The sequence below is a fragment of the Chanos chanos genome, chromosome 2 (assembly GCF_902362185.1).
Source record: "Chanos chanos chromosome 2, fChaCha1.1, whole genome shotgun sequence".
Lineage (NCBI taxonomy): Eukaryota > Metazoa > Chordata > Actinopteri > Gonorynchiformes > Chanidae > Chanos > Chanos chanos.
In genome coordinates, this window is record NC_044496.1 from 1624790 (window position 1) to 1648853 (window position 24064).

Below are 24064 nucleotides of genomic sequence, written 5' to 3' on the forward strand. Positions count from 1 at the left end.
CATAGGCAACAACGGGGGCGGGTGATGTTCTTATTTTCCAAAATAAAAGCCCCTAGGCCAATTTGTGTTGGACGGACATCGATTTGCGTTTGGAAAGATATGCTTTATTTAGCACTCACACGTCCACTCAGAACAGCGCAGGAAGGAAATTTTCAACACCAGCAGCAGCGACATTATTATTATTTATTATTGTTGTTGTTGTTATGACTATGATTATTATTTTGTTGTATTTTGTTGTTTTGTATTTGCTGTACTTGTTATTCTGTTTGTATTATTATTGCTGTTTTGTTTTTATGTTGTTGCTACTACAGTCCTTTACACAAATCTTTTGCTCTTATCCGAGTGAAAATATGCATGAAAAACAGTCCAGAACATTCCAGAAACCGACGTGTACATCAGAGCAGAACATAGACCCAGAGAAGGAGTGGTTTGTGAACAGTTTCTGATGTAATCTCTTTAGAAAGTAAGCAACAATCTTTGGCATCACTCTATGCATTTTGGCTGAGTTCACTATCAGAGTGCAGAGTGGGAGTTGTTGTTCGGCTGCAGTCGCTCTTGATCACTGCTTTGAAATCAGAGCATAGCATGTAGAAATAAAGCTTTAAAAAACAACATTTTTTTAACTGCTGTTACTCATTACAAACAACCACACGACTTCTATGTTCTTCCAAAAGGATGGCTTTAACTATTCCACACTTGTATCCAAAATGTATCCAAAGATTAGATATACGCAAGGCTCATTTACAGTAAAATTCCACTTTCCACCTTGATTGTTGGTTTGCAGGTGGACTAAGATGTCGGAGTTCCAGGGTCAGACCACAGAAGAGTGAATGTTTACCCATCAGCCTTATCAACACGCTGTTATTCATTACGCAATTGTACCCAAACATTTTCAGTCTAATGGAAATAAAATGAAAAAAAACAAAAAAACAAAAACACTTTTGATCATTTCAGCAGTTTATTCCGAATACTCCACTCTCCAGACTCCACATGTTGACGTAAAGGTAAAGACTTTGCCCTTGACTCATTTCACATTGGGGTTGCCAGTCAAACCAGTCAAACGTGTACATACTGTATATGAGATAAACCACATCTTTTATCACAACATAACCTGAGAGCATTAAACTGTCTGCATATTTCTTCTTAAAGTGAATGCAATGCGCACGACGAGGGCTGGAACTTCCAGCATAAAGAAAACCACTGAACTGCCATCAGACTTGTTTTGCAGACGCTGATCAGATTTGCTCCTTTTCTCACACTTTCTGAAGACCAGAGGGCTGTACTATGAAGTGAGGTAACTGGCTTATCCAGGGAACTTCTGGTTAACTCAGAGTAAGCAGTAAACCTCCTAATAGAAGAGCCCAATGGCTTCATCCTCCTAGCAAAGCAAAGCCATAGGGCTCTTCTATTTGGAGGTTTACTTCTTACTCTGAGTTAATTTAACCAGAGGTTACCTGGATAAGCCAGTTACCTCACTTCGCAGTACAGCCCTCAGATGTATTTTAACCTGATATGATCTTTGGTGGTGTAACATGCTAATCACGTCTAATTCCAAAATTGCAGTCATTGAAATGCTCACAGGACAAAGGAGACATTTTCATATCACTCATTTCAGCTCATTTTCATTTCTTTCATTTTTTTTTTTTATCTTTTGTCCTTCTTTTTTAAATCCTCCACTTCCATTCTGTAACATTCTGTTTCTTTTCACTGAATCATCTCAAACTCATTTCTCTCATCATTTGTAATGACACCGTCTCTTTGTTGGCGTACACTCCACTGTAATTTAAGATTAAGCCTTTATCTCTCCGTCACACGGAGACCGTCGCGTCTGACGTCTGATCTTCAGAACGCCTCCTCTGCGTTCCGGCAGCGAGACTGCTTCAGGAGCGTCAGCCTGGCCAGGGCCTCCGGGACGGACAGCTCCCCGTGGACTTTGTTGTCCCTCGTACGAACGTTCACGCTGTTTGTCATCTTCTCCTTCTCGCCGACCACTGCCAAGGACACACAGCAAATAAAGCAGCTTCCACTAGTGCTGATTCACACACACGTCACAGCTGTTACAACACCACCGCAGGCCGACAAAACCCAAAACAAAAATCCGCTGAAATCTGCTCATCGTGATGACAAGGGAGGGGGGTGGAGGCTAAGTGTTGATACTGCAGCGTGTGTGTGTGTGTGTATGAGTGAAGAATACATGAGGAGATGCTGTAGTGTGTGTGTGTGTGTGAGAGTAGAATACATGAGGAGATGCTGTAGTGTGTGTGTGTGTGTGTGTGTGAGAGTAGAATACATGAGGAGATACTGTAGTGTGTGTGTGTGTGTGTGTGTGTGTGTGAGAGTAGAATACATGAGGAGATGCTGTAGTGTGTGTGAGTGAGTGTAGAATACATGAGGAGATGCTGTAGTGTGTGTGTGTGTGTGAGAGTAGAATACATGAGGAGATGCTGTAGTGTGTGTGTGTGTGTGTGTGTGAGAGTAGAATACATGAGGAGATACTGTAGTGTGTGTGTGTGTGTGTGTGTGTGTGTGAGTGAGTGTAGAATACATGAGGAGATGCTGTAGTGTGTGTGTGTGGAATACATGAGGAGATGCTGTAGTGTGTGTGTGTGTGTGTGTGTGTGTGTGTGTGTGTGTGAGAGTAGAATACATGAGGAGATGCTGTAGTGTGTGTGTGTGTGTGTGTGTGTGTGTGTGTGTGTGTGTGAGTAGAATACATGAGGAGATGCTGTAGTGTGTGTGTGTGAGTGAAGAATACATGAGGAGATGCTGTAGTGTGTGTGTGTGAGTGAAGAATACATGAGGAGATCCTGTAGTGTGTGTGAGTGATGAGGAGGTGCCTGGATCACACTGCTCCTTCTTTACCTAGAATGAAATTATACTGGGCCAGCTGAGCATTTCGGATTTTCTTGTTCAGGAGGCAGCCGGAGTCCAAGTCTGCGTCCGCCATGAACCCAGCCTCTACAAACTGCTTACACACCTGAAGAACAGCAAGATCTGTATGACTCCTACAGCCAAAAACAACCAATACACACGGCAAACAACCAATACGCACCGCAACCAACCAATACGCACCGCAACCAACCAATACACACCGCAAACAACCAATACACACCGCAAACAACCAATACACACCACAAACAACCAGTACACACAACAAACAACCAATACACACAACAAACAACCCACACACAGTGCCTCTCATAGACAACAGAAACCCTGCTTCCATTAGGTGATCCATACTCTCACAATACAATAATTAGGTAATCAATACTGTCTCAAATAAAATAAAAAAAATTCCTTTATGGAAAATGTTACAAGTATGAGATATATAGTGTACTGACACTATGTGAAGGAGGCTGAATTTTTTGTGGGGGCTGGGGGGTGTACCTTTTTGGCATATTCTTCACAGGATGGGTTCACAGGCACCAACATCACCTGTCGAGGTGACAGCCAGAGTGGCCTTCACGCACAACGCAGTGTTAATCAAAGGAGAGAAAAATACAACCACGCTTAGCACATGACTCACAATACACTGCACACTACACAGGTCAGTTACATTCGGTAAATACACGTTTACAAAACCACAAACGTCTGGGCAGAGCGCTGTCTGACCATTTGCCGGCGTAGTTCTCAGTGAGAATGGCGATCATTCTTTCCACAGAGCCCAGAATGGCGCGGTGAATGATGACTGGTCTGGATCGGTCATCTCCGTCTTTCCTGTCACACACACACACACACACACAAAAAGAATTCCCCTCAGTCACAAAGCAGTGTCAAGCAAAACTACAGAGGAATGTTGACACAGGACTGACTTACTCACCCTACGAACATCAGATTAAAGCGAATGGGCAGCTGGAAGTCCAGCTGAATCGTGGCACACTGGTGATAGCGTCCAATGGCGTCCTTGATCTTAATGTCAATCTGTCAGGAGGCGGGACAGCCCATTTGAGGTCAACAAGACAGAGAAGTGTTAGTAAACTGTAACGTGAGGTCCTTTCTGTCGAGGCGCTGAATGAATGCATACTCATTGGCCAGTCAGAAGCTTTACCTTTGGGCCGTAGAAAGCTCCGTCCCCAGGGTTCAGCTTCCATGGCTCACCAAACTCATTCAGACTGTTCTCCAGTTGCTGTTGAGTACGAGGAGTAAACACAAGATGAATGAAACCTACACTACCAAGAAGTGGAAGTAAAAGAACACAAGCTAAAGCATGTCATCTAAGCTGAGTAATGAACAGACGTGGTCCTTAAACCAATCAGAACCGCAGATCCGCTGGGAGCGTGGGGTTAGTTATGGCGACGCTTTGCCAAAGAATGTAAAAAAAAAAAAAAAAAATTAGGTCTTTCGAAAAAGATCATCGTTTTTTTTTTATAATGGTATGAAAAGTATCTGTAGAATTCAGTGGTAAGAGATGACATTCTATTTATGCCTCACAAAATGAGGCCATGGGGACTCTTGCCAAAGTTCTCTCTTACAGTGCCTTAATAAACCGGATGACGTTTCTAGAAAATTCTTCACCTACCTTTTCTGCCTGATCCCACACGGCGACGTCACCCAGGAATTTCTCCGGGCGAGTGGACAGGTGCAGCTGGAAGGAGAATCCGAAGACGTCGTAGACGCAGCGCAGGAAGTCCAGGCAGCCTTTCATCTCAGACTCAATCTGCAGGCCAGAGCCGGTTTACACATGTGAGTCTGTGACAGACGGAGCTCTGCTGTACAGAGGCTGGCGGCTGGACTCACCTGGTCCATGGAGCAGAAAATGTGGGCGTCGTCCTGCTGGAAACGCCTGACCCTGGTCAGACCCGTCAGCGTCCCCGACAACTCGTTCCGATGCAGCACCCCAAAATCCGCAAATCTGAGAGGTAGTTCCCTCCAGGAGCGAGGTCGATGGTTAAACATCAGACTGGAGAGCGAGTGTGAGAGAGAGAGAGAGAGAGAGAGAGAGAGAGAGAGAGAGAGTGAGAGAGTGAGAGAGAGTGTGAGAGTGAGAGAGACTCCTCCGAGGACAAAGCCATGTAGAGTTAGTTATCCTGTTAATATCGGTGTTTTAATCCTCCAATCAAACACCAGGTATTATGCTCTTCCTCTCACCAGTGTCCAGGGCAGTTCATTGGCTTGAGAGCGAAGACGTCCTGCTCGACGGGAAAAGAGAACATGTTCTCACTGTAGTGTTGCCAGTGGCCTGAGGTCTCCCACAGTTTACTGTTATAAATATTTGGGGAGGCCACCTCCTGGAACCCTCTCCTGTTGTACTCCTCCTAAACGGGGAGAAGGATCAGAAGACAGACACAAAACAAAAGGACTTAGAACAACTTGGACTCAAAGTAAAACTGTCTATTTGATTGACTTTTATAAATTCAGTGTGATGGCAATGTGTTTATGAGCATGTTTCCATATGCAAACCCTTGCGGATGTTTAACGGATTTGTGCATTTAAGGGCCAGCAGAGGAAGTCTAAATGTCAACAAAACTGCAATGAGAAAATGGCTTGTGTGCGTCAGAAAACTGAAAAGCTTGCACATTAACTTTGAAACGGTGCCAGCTGTAAGGGCCGTGTGTGTGTGTGTTTGTGCAGTACCCTGATGAACTCAGTGAGTGTGTTGTAGAGATAGGCTCCTCGGGGGAGGAAGAAGCAACTGCCTGGACTCAGATCATGAAAGAAAAAAAGCTCCTGTTCCTGTGTAACACAATCACAGAGAGAGAGACAGAGAGAGAGACAGACAGAGAGAGATAGAGAGATAGAGAGAGAGAGATAGAGAGAGAGAGAGAGTGAGGGAGAGAGTGAAAGAGAGAGAGAGGGGGAGTAGAGAGAGAGAGAGAGAGAGAGAGAGAGAGGGGGAGTAGAGAGAGAGAGAGAGAGGGAGAGTGAAAGAGAGAGAGAGAGAGAGAGAGAAAGAGAGAGTGTAAGGCAGGGAGAGAAAGAAAGAAAGAAAGAAAGAAAGAAAGAAAGAAAGAAAGAAAGAAAGAAAGAAAGAAAGAAAGAAAGAAAGAAAGAAAGAAAGAAAGAGAGAGAGGCAGGGAGAGGGAGAGAGAGAGAGAGAGAGAGAGAAAAACTTAACAACCTTGCACCCATGGAGACAAATCAGACGACTCCACAGGGAGTCAATCTGTCACATGGCAGCAAATCTGCTCCATGCTAATTGCCTCCCTCAGCCTCCAACATGAAAATACACAGAGTCATTCAATCACACGACACAACACTGTGCAATTTTATTATTCTTCAGTCTCAAAACTAAAATGAAGCATGAAATAACACTCATGTTTTCTCTAAACATCAGAAAATCAGTCGTGCAGGTCCACAAGGAACACGAGTCACCACATATTACACAACCAGCCATAGAGCTTTGATTTGATCAAGACAGTCTTCAACATGGATATTTTGTCAGAGAACAAATTCTAACGACATGTATTAATATGAAATCAGCGAACAAACAGTGAGTGGGTTTGTTTTACGGAGAAACGGAATGATTGCAGAACGGGCGGTCATTTAAAACAAAGAAAAAACCCCCCAAAAAAAAACAAAACCCGGGAAAACGTCAGGGTGTTGAAGTCGTGCGGTCTGTGCTTACCTTCCCGATTTTGCGGTGGTCTCTGTTCTTGGCCTCCTCCTGAAAACGCTCCCACTCTTTCAGCATCTTGCCGTCGGGGAAGGAGATGCCGTAAATCCGCTGCAGAGTCTCCATGTCCGCACGGCCCTCCCAGTACGTGGACGAGTTCTGCACGCCAAAGAGGACAAAGAAAGAAAGAAAGACAAGATGAACAAAGCCATTCTGCACAGGATCTCACAGTTTATCTAGTGTAGCCGTACGATGTGGTGTTTAAGTGACAAACCTTATAGATCTTCATGGCTTTGATTTTACCCGTGTGTCTGACATGCGGACCTCTGCACAGGTCAATGAGAGGACCGCACCTGGGACAGGTCACAAGGTTCAGTCAACTCCACGTTATAATTCATCTCCATCAGAAATACTTCTACATACAGGCCTGTAGCTATTTAAAAAGCTAGTTAAATATTCCCAGTTGCCATGGGGATTGTTAAAAAAAAAGAGGAGCAGTTATGATGAATAATGCAAAGAAAAATCCAAATATCTCACTAAAAATCAATACTGGAGTTAGAGTTCCAAAAGGCCCATCTGTCAAAAGGAGGGAGGTTGCCTTTTTACGACTTTGACCATAAAACTGATTAAAATCTGAATATTTACCTGTAAACGGTCGTTGTGGGCGTGGTGACTTTCTCATTCAGAATGCGACATTTGAACTTGTTGTACTGTGAAAGAGACAACACAGACACTGAGAATGTAAACAGGTGGAACCGTGTGTGAGGACACAGCCGCTGAGAATGTAAACAGGTGGAACCGTGTGTGCAGACACAGACACTGAGAATGTAAACAGGTGGAACCGTGTGTGCGGACACAGACACTGAGAATGTGAACAGGTGGAACCGTGTGTGAGGACAGACACTGAGAATGTAAACAGGTGGAACCGTGTGTGCGGACACAGACACTGAGAATGTAAACAGGTGGAACCGTGTGTGCGGACACAGACACTGAGAATGTAAACAGGTGGAACCGTGTGTGCGGACACAGACACTGAGAATGTAAACAGGTGGAACCGTGTGTGAGGACACAGACACTGAGAATGTAAACAGGTGGAACCGTGTGTGCGGACACAGACACTGAGAATGTAAACAGGTGGAACCGTGTGTGAGGACACAGCCACTGAGAATGTAAACAGGTGGAACCGTGTGTGAGGACACAGCCACTGAGAATGTAAACAGGTGGAACCGTGTGTGAGGACACAGCCACTGAGAATGTAAACAGGTGGAACCGTGTGTGAGGACACAGACACTGAGAATGTGAACAGGTGGAACCGTGTGTGAAGACACAGACACTGAGAATGTAAACAGGTGGAACCGTGTGTGAGGACACAGACACTGAGAATGTAAACAGGTGGAACCGTGTGTGAGGACACAGCCACTGAGAATGTAAACAGGTGGAACCGTGTGTGAGGACACAGACACTGAGAATGTGAACAGGTGGAACCGTGTGTGAGGACACAGACACTGAGAATGTAAACAGGTGGAACCGTGTGTGAGGACACAGACACTGAGAATGTAAACAGGTGGAACCGTGTGTGAGGACACAGCCACTGAGAATGTAAACAGGTGGAACCGTGTGTGCGGACACAGACACTGAGAATGTAAACAGGTGGAACCGTGTGTGAGGACACAGCCACTGAGAATGTAAACAGGTGGAACCGTGTGTGAGGACACAGACACTGAGAATGTAAACAGGTGGAACCGTGTGTGAAGACACAGACACTGAGAATGTAAACAGGTGGAACCGTGTGTGAGGACACAGACACTGAGAATGTAAACAGGTGGAACCGTGTGTGAGGACACAGACACTGAGAATGTAAACAGGTGGAACCGTGTGTGAGGACACAGCCGCTGAGAATGTAAACAGGTGGAACCGTGTGTGAGGACACAGACACTGAGAATGTAAACAGGTGGAACCGTGTGTGAGGACATGGCCAGAGCAGGTCTGTCACCTTAAACATCTGCAGCAGCGTCTCCTTACTCAGCTCCAGTCTCTCAAACGGCTGCTTCTCCTTCATGATGGATTTACAGATAGACTCCAGGTCCCCAAACTCAGAGCTCGACACCCCTCTGACGGGACCAAAAACAAAAAATCACAAAAAAAACTGGAGTTACAAATCAAACTAGAAACCCCTGAGGTAACATGGAAACATCTATATGAAACAAAACGTATTTCTCCATCAGACATTTTGCAGTTACAGGCTCTGACACCTGCTTTCTGTTTCTTATACGTGGAACACGTCTGAATTTCCGCCCCAGCGTCTCACCTCGGCCCATCCAGGAACATGTCGTAGTAAAACCCGTTTTCGATCGGAGGGCCGTAGCACAGACAGCCGCCGTAAAAGCGTTCCATGGCTTCACCTAGGATGTGAGCGCTCGAATGCCAGTACACCTGACATGAAATCCAAATAAATACTGATTTAAACGGGCAGAGGAACAAACAAACACACTTTTCTCTCCTCTGTAATCCCAGTTCCAGACTCCGTCCAGCTGTGACTGGCTTTGAGAGTCATAGCTAGCCAGCTAACTCACCCACAGATAATAACCGCTGCAAAAAAAAAAAACACCTGTCGTCTACAGGAGTGACATCTCTGACCTCACCTGGTTTTATCAGTATTGAATCATGTTAATTAATTCTTTTAGCAAGAGCATGAAAAAGATTTCCATACGATGCTCCCTGTGTGTGTGTGTGTGTGCGTGTGTGTGTACAGTCAGGCGGGACACTCTCTGGGAAGACAGACACTCACGGCCTGGGCGTCTTCATCGTCAAACCGCAGCAGCTCCAGAGAACAATCCTTCTCCAGAGGCCGGTCCAGGTCCCACAGCTCCCCATCCACACGGGCAATCACCGCGTTGTCTGCCAAGCCCTGACTGACCACACAAACCACCAGCACCATCGCCGTCATCGTCATCATCATCGCCATCATCATCATCATCACACACACACACACACACGTACGTACATATACACACAGACACACACACACTCATACTCAGTTGAACACCATTCCACTCCCCTTGCGTTTTGCACATTTCTTTGCAGCAGCTTCTGTTTACATTTACAGCAGATGTCTTAGTAACTTTTTGCACTGTCTGTCTCAGTAATTTTGCACTGACTGTCTTAGTAATTTTTTGCACTGACTGTCTTAGTAACTTTTTGCACTGACTGTCTCAGTAACTTTTTGCATTGTCTGTCTTAGTAACTTTTTGCACTGTCTGTCTCAGTAATTTTGCACTGACTGTCTTAGTAATTTTTTGCACTGACTGTCTTAGTAACTTTTTGCACTGACTGTCTCAGTAACTTTTTGCACTGACTGTCTCAGTAACTTTTTGCATTGTCTGTCTTAGTAACTTTTTGCACTGTCTGTCTCAGTAATTTTGCACTGTCTGTCTTAGTAACTTTTTGCACTGTCTGTCTCAGTAATTTTGCACTGACTGTCTTAGTAACTTTTTGCACTGTCTGTCTCAGTAATTTTGCACTGTCTGTCTTAGTAACTTTTTGCACTGACTGTCTCAGTAACTTTTTGCACTGACTGTCTCAGTAACTTTTTGCATTGTCTGTCTTAGTAACTTTTTGCACTGTCTGTCTCAGTAATTTTGCACTGTCTGTCTTAGTAACTTTTTGCACTGTCTGTCTCAGTAATTTTGCACTGACTGTCTTAGTAACTTTTTGCACTGTCTGTCTCAGTAATTTTGCACTGTCTGTCTTAGTAACTTTTTGCACTGACTGTCTTAGTAATTTTTTGCACTGTCTGTCTCAGTAACTTTTTGCACTGACTGTCTCAGTAACTTTTTGCACTGTCTGTCTCAGTAATTTTGCACTGTCTGTCTTAGTAGCTTTTTGCATTGTCTGTCTTAGTAATTTTTTGCACTGTCTGTCTCAGTAACTTTTTGCACTGTCTGTCTTAGTAACTTTTTGCACTGACTGTCTTAGTAACTTTTTGCACTGACTGTCTCAGTAACTTTTTGCACTGTCTTGCGCTGTTTGTACATGTCTGCACATGTGCACTTTCTTTAGTCTTGTGTAGGTCTGTGTAATCAGCTAGTTCTGTTGTAGTCTCATGTGGTTCTGTGTTGTTCTATGTAGCACCATGGTCCTGGAGGAACGCTGTTTTATTTCACTGTGTACTAGCTGCATGTGGCTGAAATGGCAATAAAACCAGTCTACGTCTATGTCTACCAACATCATCATCATCATCATCATCATCATCATCTCGCATAAGAGTCCTAAGGCTGACTCCACATGCCAGTTTATTGCATTTCTTCATGCTTTGGCTTCATTAGACACTTAGTCACTCTGACAACACAAACACTGGAAAAGTTATGAGAAATGACAGGATACAATACTGTGTGTGTGTATGTGTATATGTGTGTGTGTGTGTGTGTGTGTGTTGGGGGTGGTAGTGGGTTTTTTGAGATCTCAGTATGCGTCAGTAGCAGTTCTGAAGGAGGAAGACTCTGGACTCTGACCTGATCCCGCAGGCCAGCTGGTAGGGACTGGTTTTCCAGGCCTGAGCCTCCACCTTCCGACCGTCGGGAAGGACCACAGAGATGGGATGGCTGTTTGCTGCTTGCTTGGCCAGGATGGCATCGCTTTCCTTCTTCAGTTTTCCATAGAGCTCCAACCGCTCTCCGATGTAAACAGGCAAAGGAGTCAGCTGCCCGAGTAAGAGTTTGGGGGGGGAGGGGGGGGGGGCACACATGCACGTGCACACAGGCGCACACACAAACAAACATTACGATAACAGTATTTGGAACATGTGGAATACTTCACAGACAGTGGTGAAACATCATCTAACGACTCAGAAACCGAAGCCTTTACCTCCCCTGCACCTCCTTCCGCACGAGGCTTTTCCTTTTTCTTATTCTTTTCATTTGGACGGATCTCTGGAGTCCCCGGCTGTGCAGCATTCGAGGACTAAATATAAAAATTAGACGGAGTCAAACACTGTGCTCCAGGCGGTGTGTCTCTGAATTATGGCGCTTAACATAGGCGAGTTCGAATGTATAACAGTTCCAAACGTGTGGGACTAACATTTCCAGGGAGCTAATGTCTGGAATATGTGCTTTGTTACGGTCTTTTATTGTGGCAGACAGCTGGCTACCCTCCAGGAAAGAACAACACATGGCATATAAAACACGTCATGTTCCTTAATTGTAAGATCTTAAAAAAGAAAAAAAACTGTGCTTTGAGTTTGGGACCATACCTTCTGATAAGAGTTGTTTCTCGTGGTTTCTTTGGCGGCTTTGTTGGTGCTCTCCGGGCCTGGTTTGGAGCGCGCCTGGCCCTCCAGGTCCAGCTCAACTTGGAGACCCCGGCGAAGATGCACGAGCCGGTATTTCAGCTTTTCATTTTCGCTCCGCAGGTTTTCAAGCTCCGGGCTGTTCGCGAACGAACTCGTGTGTTGATTGTTCACGAGTCCGTCGCGGAGCCGACTTATTTCCTGACTTAGCACTCGTATTTGCTCCTCCTGTGCGGCCAGGCGTGCGGCTATGCACTCCGCCATCTTTAAATCCTGGAGTGACAGCTGCGAGGAAAAAAGCAAGTGGTCAGATAAGGAATGAGAAAGGTTTTAGTACTACAGCGCCACCCTGTGTTAATAAAGCTAGCTCACACTTTCAAAACACATTATTTTTGAATTTCTAATAAATGGATATTGGGGAAAAAATCACTGGATAATCAAATGCATTTTTATGTCGCTTTTATAACAGTTTAATCGACTGAAAGTCATCTGTTTTTAAATATAACGATATAAATATGACAAGACTGGTGGTACTGTTGGTTTAAGGCTGTTGTCTTCGATTCAATGCAAGGTGAAATCTGGCCTCTAGGGGGCAGTACCCCATTTCTCCTTTGCTTATTGGGCAAAGACGTCACTTTGAACTGTCAACATGTGTGCTGGAAGAATGAAAACATCGGTCTGCAGTCTAGAAATTTTGAATGCATAAACTTATGGGTAAATGTTTGTAATGATACGGTCTTTTCAAAACCCGTCTTTGCAACTATCACATACACGAATAGTACTGATTTAAAGATTTTGCCTGGGGGAGAAAAACACATAGTCACCAAAGTCAAGCTCATGATTTCAAGTAAAATACGAGCGTGTGAACTGAAATTTCTTATTGGAATGGGATGTCTTCTTGTGAACTCTAAATGCAGTAAAACTGGCATAGCAGAGTTTTATTTGACGTTGTTGTGACTGTATATTTAAGGTCGCGGAAGTTCCTGTTCCACAGCTGTAGCATTGGCTAATTGCAGGAATAAATGGTTTCACTTCGGTCTTGTGGCTTAGCCTTGGTGATTTGATGTCCCTAACGGAATGGCTTCGAGTTTTGCCCCACCGAAGCTCGCCGACTTCATTCTTACTGAGAAACTGGGGAGCGGGACCTATGCTACGGTTTACAAAGCCTACAGGAAGGTTGGTGCAGTTTGACTCCAGCGTTGCCTAAATTTCACGCCGAATTCAGCAAACATTTGTTTGGATACTAAGTCGGTCCAGTGTCGTCTTTCTGCAGGGTGATAACCGGGAGGCAGTGGCAGTAAAGGTCGTGAGCAAGAAGAGTTTGAATAAAGCCGCCGTGGAGAACCTGCTGACGGAGATTGAGATCCTGAAAACTGTTCGACACCCTCATATTGTGCAGTTGAAGGACTTCCAGGTAGCTTAGCCGTCAACGCTTTTGTTATAGCACAAGATGATAATAAAAACATTTTTTTAATGCAGTCTCTGTAATCGTGGAGGAATCTCTCACTCCGTCTAATTACATGTTAGAGCCGTCATAATGAAAATCGATAACAGCTGTTCTTCCCAAATGTCTCTCTCTAACATGATTAGAGCTAGGAGAATGTCATAAACTTTCGCGGCAAAATCTGTTTCCTCCGGTCTTAAAAGTTTATTTGATGAACTGACGTTTCTCTCCATTTTTTTCCTTGCAGTGGGACAATGACAACATTTATTTGATTCTGGAGTGGTGCTCTGGCGGTGACCTGTCGCGTTTCATTCGCAGTCGTCGAATCCTCCCGGAGAGAGTCGCTCGCCGTTTCCTTCAGCAGATAGGTTGGGTTATTGTATCTGCACTAGTTATGTTCAATACTACGTTTTCTCGCTCTACTGTTAAAATTATGTCTCCTACCCCTTTCGCACAGTTTCCCTCGATTACCTGTACGTTTTCATATCATCAACATGCCCTCAGTAGTTTAGAGATTATAGTGGACTGTTCAACAAAGCTGGAAGACAAGTGGTTGATTTTAAGACTTTAAGAATTTAAGATTGATTTTTCATTTTCAGAAGGCAATGAATAGACCCGCACTTAGCCGAAAGGAATTCTGAGGGTGTTGCCTGAAAAATGTCAAAGAAATCTTATTCCAGTCCGTCTTTCAACTTTGTGCATTTGGTTAAAATACACAAAGTAAAGTAATCTAAACAAACACGTCACTTGTATTGTGTATTGCAGCCTGTGCCCTTCAGTTTCTACACGAACGAAACATTTCCCATTTGGATCTGAAACCCCAGAACATTCTGCTCAGTGGGAATGGGCTCAAACTGGCAGGTACACCTTTTCTTTTCTTTTCTTTTCTTTTCTTTTTTCTTTTTTTTAAATCGAAGGAAGCTTTCACAGCCTCACAAACGGGTAGGCTCAAACTATTATATGATCTCGTTTTTTTTTTTTTTAATCACTTTTTTTTCTCAGTGTGGGAATCGTGGTTCATCTTGTTACACTGAACAGGAAGTGAAGAGCCGCCGGCTCCCAGTCACGGCCTAGTTGAAGTTGTACTGAATTATCGGTCACTGCCTCTGTTGAGAATAGTCATGATGTTTACTCCTGATGACTCAGCCTCTCTGTTAGCAGACTGTACAGCACCAGTGCAGCACATTAGCTTTATCTCAGCTCAAGCATTCCATACAGTAATGTGAACAATGGCATCATGCATACCAACTCTGTGTGTGTGTGTGTGTGCGCGCGTGTGCCTGTGCCTGTGTGTGCGTGTGTGTGCGTGTGCGTGTGCTCATGCGCCTTCCGTTCGCACACAGACTTTGGTTTTGCCCAGTACATGTCACCCTGGGATGAGCAGAGTGTTTTGCGGGGCTCTCCCCTCTACATGGCCCCAGAGATGGTCTGCCGAAAGCAGTACGACGCCCGCGTGGACCTCTGGTCCGTGGGAGTCATTCTTTACGGTGAGTCTCCCTTCTGTGAAACTCAGACTCACGCAGAGGTTTACACTCCCTCTGAATCCAGAGACTGACGTCACGCACACACTCACACACAGCATGTCAAACAGTCATAAGCACAAAATCACAAGTCTCTTAATGGCTTATGAAGAGATTCTTAATATTGTAGTGTTTCAGTGTACCATTGCAATAGTGACATTTTAGCAAATTACCAACTGGTTTAAGAAGTGTGTGTGGGTGGGTGCGTGTGTGTGTGTGTGTGTGTGTCTGTGTGTGTGGTTTCTTTTTTTTTTTTTCACACAGAGGCACTGTTTGGCAGAGCTCCCTTTGCCTCGCGCTCATTTGCTGAGCTGGAGGAGAAAATCCGCAGTAATAAACCCATCGAGGTAAGAATAAATAGACCGCACCACAAACTATTCTCCCTGCACAGTGTTTACAGAGGAGTCTAATTCACTGCGTTCTTCAAGCCCTCTACCACACACCCTCTCTGATTCTGGATACAAGTTCCTGTACCATGTAGGTGGAGTTAGAGGTAGCCTGGTCTCTCTGAATTACATCACACCACTAGGTGGCACACTTGTCTGAGGATTAGACACCAGGGAGCCGCGCACCTCTGAGGGAGCTTGTGTTTGTTTTTGTTTTAAGTTGCCTGCAGGTGCCAGAGTGTCAAGGAACTGCCGGGATCTGCTTCTGCGACTGCTGGTCAGGGATCCGGACACCCGGATCACTTTTGACGAGTTTTTTACTCACCCGTTTGTGGACCTCGAGCACATGCCGAGTGCGGAGAGCCTTGGAAAAGCGGTGAGTGTGTGAGGAGGGGGGGGGGGGGGGGGGGGGGGCAGTCAGGGTTTGGCTCAGAGCTGCTGAGCTCCATGTGGTGTTGAAAACAGATCAACACAGAGAGATCATGTCTATCAACAGGTCTCTCCCATAGTCTGAGAAAGAGACTTGTTTTTGTTAAACAAAAACATCATGTTTTGTGAGTATGAGGGAAAAACACAGTTAATGAGTTTCCTCCTGTCCCTGTGTGTGTGTGTGTGTGTGTGTGTGTGTGTGTGTTTTAGAAGGAGCTGGTTCTGCGGGCTGTAGAGAAGGACCAGGCCGGTGAACGGTCGATGGCCCTGTCTCTCTACTGCAGTGCACTGGAGCATTTTGTCCCTGCCATTCACTGTAAGTGGAACATTTATCAGCCAATCAGCAATCACTACACAAAGAAAAGCTCAATCACAGACAAAACAATAGCACAGTTACCCCTTAAACAATGTTGCAATTACTCACAGTTACATCTTAAGCATTATCACAGATACTCACAGTCACACCCTAAACATTATCACAGATATTCACAGCTACACCGCAAACATTATCACAATTACTTACAGTTGTGCTATAAACATTATCACAATTACACCCTAAACAGTATCACATGTAAACCCAAGCAATATCACAGTTATTCACAGTTACACCTTAAACATTATCCCAGTCACACCCCAAACAACATCACAGTTACTCTTTTACACTCTAAACATTATCACAGTTACGCTGTAAACTCAGTGCATTGATACCATCTCCAGAGCTTTTTTCTGACCTTTCTCAGATGAGACAGACAGACAGAGGAAGGAAGCCCTCAGAAAGAAGGTAGATGATTGACACTCCTCATTGACATCAGTCTGTGTGTTAGTAGACAGACATTACAGTGAAGTGTGAGTCAGTGACTGGAGACATGAAGGAGAAGCTGATTCTTTTCTCTCTCTCTCTCAGGTGAGTGAGTATGTGTCACGGGCAGAGGAACTCAAAGCTCTGGTGCATTCAGACAACAGACACAGCTTTGAGGAAGCCAAGTCAGCCAGGGACATTCTCACAGGTAGCTCCACTCTCCTCTCAGGTTTACAACACTCTCAGTTTTCTCTCAGTTCAGATGCGAAAAATTAAAAATTTTGGATGTGTAAACAAAGTGCTTCTCTCTCTCTCTCTCTCTCTCTCTCTCTCTCTCTCTCTCTCTCTCTTCCGTCTCTCTCTCTCTCTCTCTCTGTCTCTAAGAAATGTCCAGGGACCAGCCACGGCTGCTCTCTGCGCTGGAGTTAGCTGCGGCTGCGGTAACGCGGGTAGGTGGGAATAGCAGTGTGGGAACTCTCCTCTCCGTGTGTGTGTGTGTGTGTGTCAGGTCTTCAGTAGTGTAGGCTCCCCCTCTGACGCTCCTCTCTGCTCTTTGGCTCCAGGAGGAGTGTGGCATGGAGGACTATGAAACACTGGATCTCTACCAACAGAGTCTTGGTGAGCTGCTACTGGCCCTGGCAGGTAAAGGCCTGGTTTTCACAATCTCTCTGTTTCTTCTTAAATGTTGTTTTTACAGCTCCTGCGCTCTTTATGTGTACTGTAGATGGTAACTAGCGTTGGGTAGGAAGTCCTGGTTTTGCCGGGGGATGCAGACTGGTGAAAGTGGGAGAGCTGGTAGTCTTGCTGTCTTTGCTGTGTTTGGTTGCCTGTGGTATCCCACATCACCTCGTCTGTGGTCTGGCCCTTATAATCACCAGCACTGCTCAGCTCCCCACAGGAGATGGTAGTGGCGGTGTAGGAGAGGAGGCAGGAATGGAGCGTGTGTGTGTGTGTGTGTGTGTGTGTGTGTCTGCGAGTGAGTGTGTGTGAGTGTGTGTGTGTGTGTGAGTGTGTGTTGGGGGGGGGGGGGGGGGGGCAGATGTGGCTTTAAGCTGGGGATGAGACCGTGGTGCCAGCTCAGCGTGTGTGGTTCTGACTCGTCCCATCTGGGTCCCATTCAGCCTGTACAGTTCAGCTCACCATGTTATTACACAGTGGAAACAAATAAAAACTGCTAACTGTCAAACTGAGGAGAGTTTCAGTCGACCCCTCAGGCCTAAGGGGAGTGCAGTGTCATGACATGATGTCTTTATTTAAAGACCCCGTGCTAAAAACCCCTGAATCAGACGACTCCAAGCTGAGCACGCTATGTAGTCGCAGCTGAATGAGGAGAGCGTGTGTCCTGTCTTACCGTGTGTCCTGTCTTACTGTGTGTCCTGTCTTACTGTGTGTCCTGTCTTACCGTGTGTCCTGTCTTACCGTGTGTCCTGTCTTACCGTGTTTCCTGTCTTAGTGTGTGTCCTGTCTTACCGTGTGTCCTGTCTTACCGTGTGTCCTGTCTTACCGTGTGACCTGTCTTACCGTGTGACCTGTCTTACCGTGTGACCTGTCTTACCGTGTGTCCTGTCTTACCGTGTGTCCTGTCTGAGTTATACCACACACCACTTCTAGAGAGTCTCCCTTAAAAAGTGCTTTAGCACAGGCTCCATGTGAGCATATTACCATTGTGGCAAATCTCTCAGGTTAAATTGTGAGCCTTTGGCAAGATGAAGAACTGTGATATATTATCTCTATTTATCTCTTCTCCCCTGACCCCCCCCCCCGCCCCCCCGCCACGTGCGCTGACACCAGCCGAACCCCAGGGTCGCAGGAGGGAGCTGCTTCACAGTGAGGTAAGAACTCGTACAGGTCACTGGCAAAATAAAGGAGACGCCTGCCGAAAGCGTCTTAATGGGGTGTTTTTAGCGGCAGCATGGGTCATCAGTACAGCCTCCATGTGCCAGTGGGATCTGATGCCATTGTAACTGGAGAAATCCCATCATCTGGTGTTTTGATGAATGCAGTCTCAGCCGTTGCCATGGAATGGTTCTTAGTCGGGTAGAGATCTGTTGACTGACATGGGTTTGGTTTATGGTGTATCCAAACCACACCAGGAACCACCCCCACCCCCGCCCCCCTCTGCCCCCGTACCATGACAAAGCCGCCAGATTCTTACGCCATGCGGGGGGAAAAAATCACTCCCGTTTCTGTCTGTGTGTGCGGCGCATATGCACAAGCCGTCCTGTCGAGGACTGTGTGAAAGATGACTCACCTGACCTGACTGAACCGCGTTTTTTCCACCGCTCTGTAAACGTCTGCATGTGTTTTTATTTTTCAACCACTTCAAAAGGGTTTTACAGCACAGCCTCACCATAGCACAGCCCAGGACAGACTGCTTCTACAGCACAGCCTCACCATAGCACAGCCCAGGACAGACTGCTTCTACAGCACAGCCTCACCATAGCACAGCCCAGGACAGACTGCTTCTACAGCACAGCCTCACCATAGCACAGCCCAGGACAGACTGCTTCTACAGCACAGCCTCACCATAGCACAGCCCAGGACAGACTGCTTCTACAGCACAGCCTCACCATAGCACAGCCCAGGACAGACTGCTTCTACAACACAGCCTCACCATAGCACAGCCCAGGACAGACTGCTTCTACAGCACAGCCTCACCATAGCACAGCCCAGGACAGACTGCTTCTACAACACAGCCTCAGCATAGCACAGCCCAGGACAGACTGCTTCTACAGCACAGCCTCACCATAGCACAGCCCAGGACAGACTGCTTCTACAACACAGCCTCACCATAGCACAGCCCAGGACAGACTGCTTCTACAGCACAGCCTCACCATAGCACAGCCCAGGACAGACTGCTTCTACAGCACAACCTCACCATAGCACAGCCCAGGACAGACTGCTTCTACAACACAACCTCACCATAGCACAGCCCAGGACAGACTGTTTCTACAACACAGCCTCACCATAGCACAGCCCAGGACAGACTGCTTCTACAGCACAGCCTCACCATAGCACAGCCCAGGACAGACTGCTTCTACAGCACAGCCTCACCATAGCACAGCCCAGGACAGACTGCTTCTACAGCACAGCCTCACCATAGCACAGCCCAGGACAGACTGCTTCTACAACACAGCCTCACCATAGCACAGCCCAGGACAGACTGCTTCTACAACACAGCCTCACCATAGCACAGCCCAGGACAGACTGTTTCTACAACACAGCCTCACCATAGCACAGCCCAGGACAGACTGTTTCTACAACACAGCCTCACCATAGCACAGCCCAGGACAGACTGCTCTTTTTCTGAAACTGTCCGGTCATGTCCATGGGTGATATTTACAGTCCGACAACTGATGGATTCAGAGCTGCATGTCCGTTTTTGTCTCGCACCTCAAACCCGTCCACAGACGACAGGGTTTGGGAAGCGTGTGTGTTTTTTATCAAAGTCGACTAACAGTGTGTGTGTGTGTGTGTGTATGTAAATGTATGTTCATTAGCAGTGTGTGTATGTATTTGCACTGAAATGACAGGTCGGTGAGCTGATATGCGCAGTTTTAAGTTGATTCTTTTTACTGCGTGACGTAATATGTAATATATAGTGATACATAGCAGGCAGCCTGTTGGTTATTAATCGGCATTCAGGGTAATATTTATATGTTTATCTGATGAGAGCGTTAGAATGAAGGTCTGTTTGAAAGACCCAGCTGATGGTTTGAACGTGTCCACGGAGCATGAGCAGCCGTGACGGCACTTTGCTGAGACGGTGAATCAGTTTCAGATTTATCCTCCTCTGCTGACCTCATGTCAGCTTTGCCTTGAGGTTCAGATCCACTGTAGTCTGTCAGGAGAAATGCACTCCGGGAAATGTCTGTCATTTTAGCCACAATAAAGCTTGAGAGTCAGTAAGGGAATTCTGAAATTCATACACAATGACAGTCACATTGGGGAAAACTTTGGAATGACCGTACTATGCATCTATTCAGAATCTTTGTCCAACCATGCAACAGACAAACACTAGTTCTCTGCATGTAACGTGTGTACCAGCCATTTTATCGAGAGGTTTTTTTTGGAGGGGGGGGGCGGAGGGGAAAAACAGAGTCGTGTGTTTTGTCAAAGTTCTCTTTGTGCGAGTCTGAAAGTGCTCCTTTCATTTAAAGCCGTAACCGAAAGACTAATGACACCGGTGGACTGCGTCCTGATGAACTTTGATTCATGTTGTTATTTCTCTGCAATGTGTTAATAAGCATGGCTTGGGTTTGGGACTGACTCAGAGAGAGATGAAAGTGTGGTTTTGAAGACATTCCCATTTGAAGTTTTATGGGAGCCTAAATAAATTCAGATGCGGCCGTAATAATGAAAAGCAGATCTGAAACATGTGTGAGAGAGAGGGGCCTTCAGGCTTGAGTCTGCATAAGTTCTCTCTTTTCTCCTCTCCTCTCATCTCCTCAGCCCTGACCTGTGCCCTCACGGCTGGAAAAACAAGCCCAGGATATTCTTTCGATTGAAACAGCAGTGACCGATGTGTTTTTCTAAGGCTTTAATTTTGCCCCCATGTTGTATTGGTTTTCCGTAGCCTTGCTCTGGACACGCAGATGAGGGATGAGTGGGGTAGACGAGCCTCAGGGTTGTTGTTGTTCGGGCGTGGTAACCTTGGTCCGTGTCGTCTGGAATTGTATGGCTAACACAACTTATTTATCTTTTTGAAGGTATATTGTATAAACTCAAACAACCTCGATAGATCATCTGTGGTGTTGGTGCTGGTTGGAAACGTGAGTGGAATGATAAACTAATAGATGCGGTTCTTTTGTAATCTTATGTATTTTTTCCAGATTAAGAGTCTCATGACCAGAGCCGAATACCTCAAAGAGCAGATCAAGGTAAATGGCCAACAGTATGTCTGACTGTGTGATATTCAAAATGACATATGGCATGCTTAATTCATATGAATGCTTTAGAGATCTTTTAGGAGAATATGTTTTTTTTGTTTTTGTTTTTTTTTGAAGTTGACGTTGTTGAATTGTGTATTTGTGGTAGATGCGGGAAGCCCAAACGGATGTTTCGCTGGACAGAGACCTGGCATCTGAGTCTGTGCGTTCGTGTAAGTGCTGCCAACACTGCTGTGTGATGGGCTTTCATGGGTGGGGGGGGTTTTGAGGGAGGGGGGGGGGGGGGGGGGGGGCGGCTGAATGTAATGCCATGACGTCATTCAGATGTGTTTGGCAGGACAGCAGTTGTTTGGTTTTCTCTGTCTGAAGCGTTTGTGACAGTAGGTGTCTGTTTTCAGTGGGACAGCCTCAGTGTTTTCAGCTGGTCCCTCCAACCCACCCACTCCCCCCCCCCCCCCCCCCCATTAAAACTGGGCAGATGAGCAAGACCCTGGGGGTTCAGTGAGAGAGCAGAGCCCAGAGTGGCTGTAAAATTACTCTGGCTCTGAGGGTTTTTCCACTCGTAAAATCCCAGGCTTTCTCTCACCATTCCTGTCTTCCCACTAGACCATCTGGTCCTTTGGGTTTGGGTCCGAGGTCTCACTGGGTCACAGTGACCAAGAAAACCCACCTAGTCAGAGTGTCTTACTGCACACCGCCCGGCGTCTGCCGGGCCCCGTCATCAGAACTCTTAACATAAGAGACGTCTGTCTGTTATCTCGTAATGTAGGGGACAGAGTAGAAGGTCGAATATAAATATAAAATGAAACATAAAATACTTCTCTGAAAGTTCATCAGAAACAGATGCAGGCGTGGGTGAGAAGTGTAGGCCATGTGTATCAGGCAGATCTCTGATCTCACCTGCGGAGATCCTGTCTGTCTTAAAACGTAGCTGATCTCCCATTGTTCCACCACGACCAATGAGCGGCTCCAACACAACGGTAGAAAATTCAACAGCAGCTGAACAGTTCTGATGTTGTCGTAACAGTTTGATCCTGTATCTAATCTTGCCTTCTGTCAATACATCTTCCACAGCCTGCTGTGTGCAGTAAGGGCCGGGCCGTTGCCACGGGGACACCGACAGGCCTCAGGAACGTGGTGTCGGACCTCGTTTTGAACCGTCTGACGGGTCGACGGCCGCGGTTCCCGTCACGAATGAGCATCCTCTGCATCCTGAACACCAAGCCCTCTCAGTATAGCATTATCACTGATCTCAGATCAGCCAACAGCCCCCGGCAGCACAGTCCATGTCTGCCTGCTTTACACTACAGCAGCTTCAGTAAACACTGTAGAAAACGTGATAACTTATGGTCAGTTCACAGACGGAAAGAACAGGAGCGGAAAGGGAACTCGTGCACTGAGCGTTACCAGAACTCCAGCCTTCTTAAATGTAACATTCACATAGACCTTATTCATTCACACACTGACACACACAAAAACCCAGAGGGAGGGGGGAGAGAGAGACTCACCACAGACTCACCACACGCTGTCCACGGAATGAGTGGTCTGGACTGGTTTGAGTGGGAAAACTGGAACAGTGTGGCTTGGGCCTTGTTTACCCTCCTTTACTTTGGGGTTGGAACACATCGAGTAGAGAGCGTTAGAGAGTAGAGAGCTTTGGGGTTGGAACACATCGAGTAGAGAGCGTTAGAGAGTAGAGAGCTTTGGGGTTGGAACACATCGAGTAGAGAGCGTTAGAGAGTAGAGAGCTTTGGGGTTGGAACACATCGAGTAGAGAGCGTTAGAGAGTAGAGAACCAGGGGAGCCTTATTACGACCTCTGGGCTCTTTGTGTTTAACGCTCGGTTAATGACGACTACCCTTCAAACTCCGCTCAGAAAGACCTCTATTTATACGACGCCCTTAAAGACGCGGTGAATCCAGTCTTTTCTCCTGTGATATCATCTCATGTTTGTGCCCTAACTGTAACGGAGAGTTTAGTGGAGAGGAGAAACACACAAAGCCATAGAAATCTCTAGGACAACAAAAAAAACAGAAAACAGGAGTCTGTTAATGAGGGGAGTCCTTAGGGAGAAAGAGGGGTAGAGTTTTGTTCTTATCAGAGGGACTGTTAAATCTAAAATTGCTCAGAATGCTGTTTCGTTTGCTTGTTTGTTTGTTTGAGCGTTTTTTGTATGATTTTGATTTTTAATAATTATTTATTGAATGTCCTGTTTCATCAGGAATAAATTCTGAGTCCTGAGACACAGCTCATGGTCTGCTGTCATTATTAACAGGGATCCTTTAATCCAACGTCTGTTTCAGATGCACAGATTCCTCAACGTTTGGAAATAAAGATGTTTCCTTCACTGTTCCTCAGCCATGATGATTATGGGTTTTTTTTACTTTAGAGAATTTGTAAATATATCTTGATGTGCTGAATTGGTTGAGTACAAAATGAACATGATTTAGGGCTCTAAATTAAATCGTTGTAGAAGACCTCTGATTGACCGGGTCTGTGGTCAGTTCTAGAATGTTCCGGATCTCACTGCAGTATGTAGAGCCTGAAAACGTCACTTTAGCACTAATTGGACCAGTCCCAAGGTGGAATATAATGATTGAAAATGATGGTCTCAGTTATATTCTTTCTGCTGGTGGATTCTCTCTCTCTCTCACACGCACACACACTTATACACACACATGCAGTCCTGTGGTTTTGATTGGCTTCAGTTTCACAGCAGGCCTGTGAAGAATTCTTTTACCCTGGTTTGGCTGAGTGCGC

At 45.9% G+C, this 24064-nt stretch overlaps 2 protein-coding genes across 4 annotated transcripts; one reads left to right on the forward strand and one right to left on the reverse strand.

The window, feature by feature from the left end:
* Positions 1-1634: 1634 nt before the first annotated feature.
* tars3 (threonyl-tRNA synthetase 3) lies at positions 1635-12101 on the reverse strand. Of its 3 annotated transcripts, none has more exons than XM_030764775.1 (19): positions 11802-12101; positions 11419-11512; positions 11065-11260; positions 9342-9465; positions 8862-8986; positions 8547-8664; positions 7199-7263; positions 6828-6906; positions 6566-6712; positions 5575-5673; positions 5089-5255; positions 4738-4900; positions 4520-4657; positions 4049-4126; positions 3821-3921; positions 3613-3717; positions 3388-3460; positions 2863-2977; positions 1635-1991 (listed from the first exon to the last, which is right to left on the reverse strand). In XM_030764775.1, exons 1-19 carry the CDS (start codon positions 12099-12101, stop codon positions 1843-1845), a joined length of 2436 nt encoding a protein of 811 aa, XP_030620635.1. In that variant the 3' UTR covers positions 1635-1842. The 3 variants fall into 3 exon arrangements, with proteins under 3 accessions (XP_030620635.1, XP_030620634.1, XP_030620636.1); XM_030764774.1 differs by having other exon boundaries at positions 11065-11252; positions 11417-11512; XM_030764776.1 differs by having other exon boundaries at positions 11065-11252; positions 11417-11479; positions 11778-12101.
* A 403-nt stretch (positions 12102-12504) lies between these two features.
* On the forward strand, positions 12505-22627 carry ulk3 (unc-51 like kinase 3). Its single transcript, XM_030766352.1, has 17 exons — positions 12505-12551; positions 12888-13013; positions 13111-13251; positions 13529-13649; positions 14047-14142; positions 14625-14768; positions 15066-15148; positions 15408-15569; positions 15833-15932; positions 16357-16397; positions 16521-16623; positions 16800-16864; positions 16979-17057; positions 18207-18247; positions 21248-21295; positions 21453-21516; positions 22379-22627. Exons 2-17 carry the CDS (start codon positions 12915-12917, stop codon positions 22393-22395), a joined length of 1404 nt encoding a protein of 467 aa, XP_030622212.1. The 5' UTR covers positions 12505-12551; positions 12888-12914; the 3' UTR covers positions 22396-22627.
* The last annotated feature ends 1437 nt before the right edge of the window (positions 22628-24064 follow it).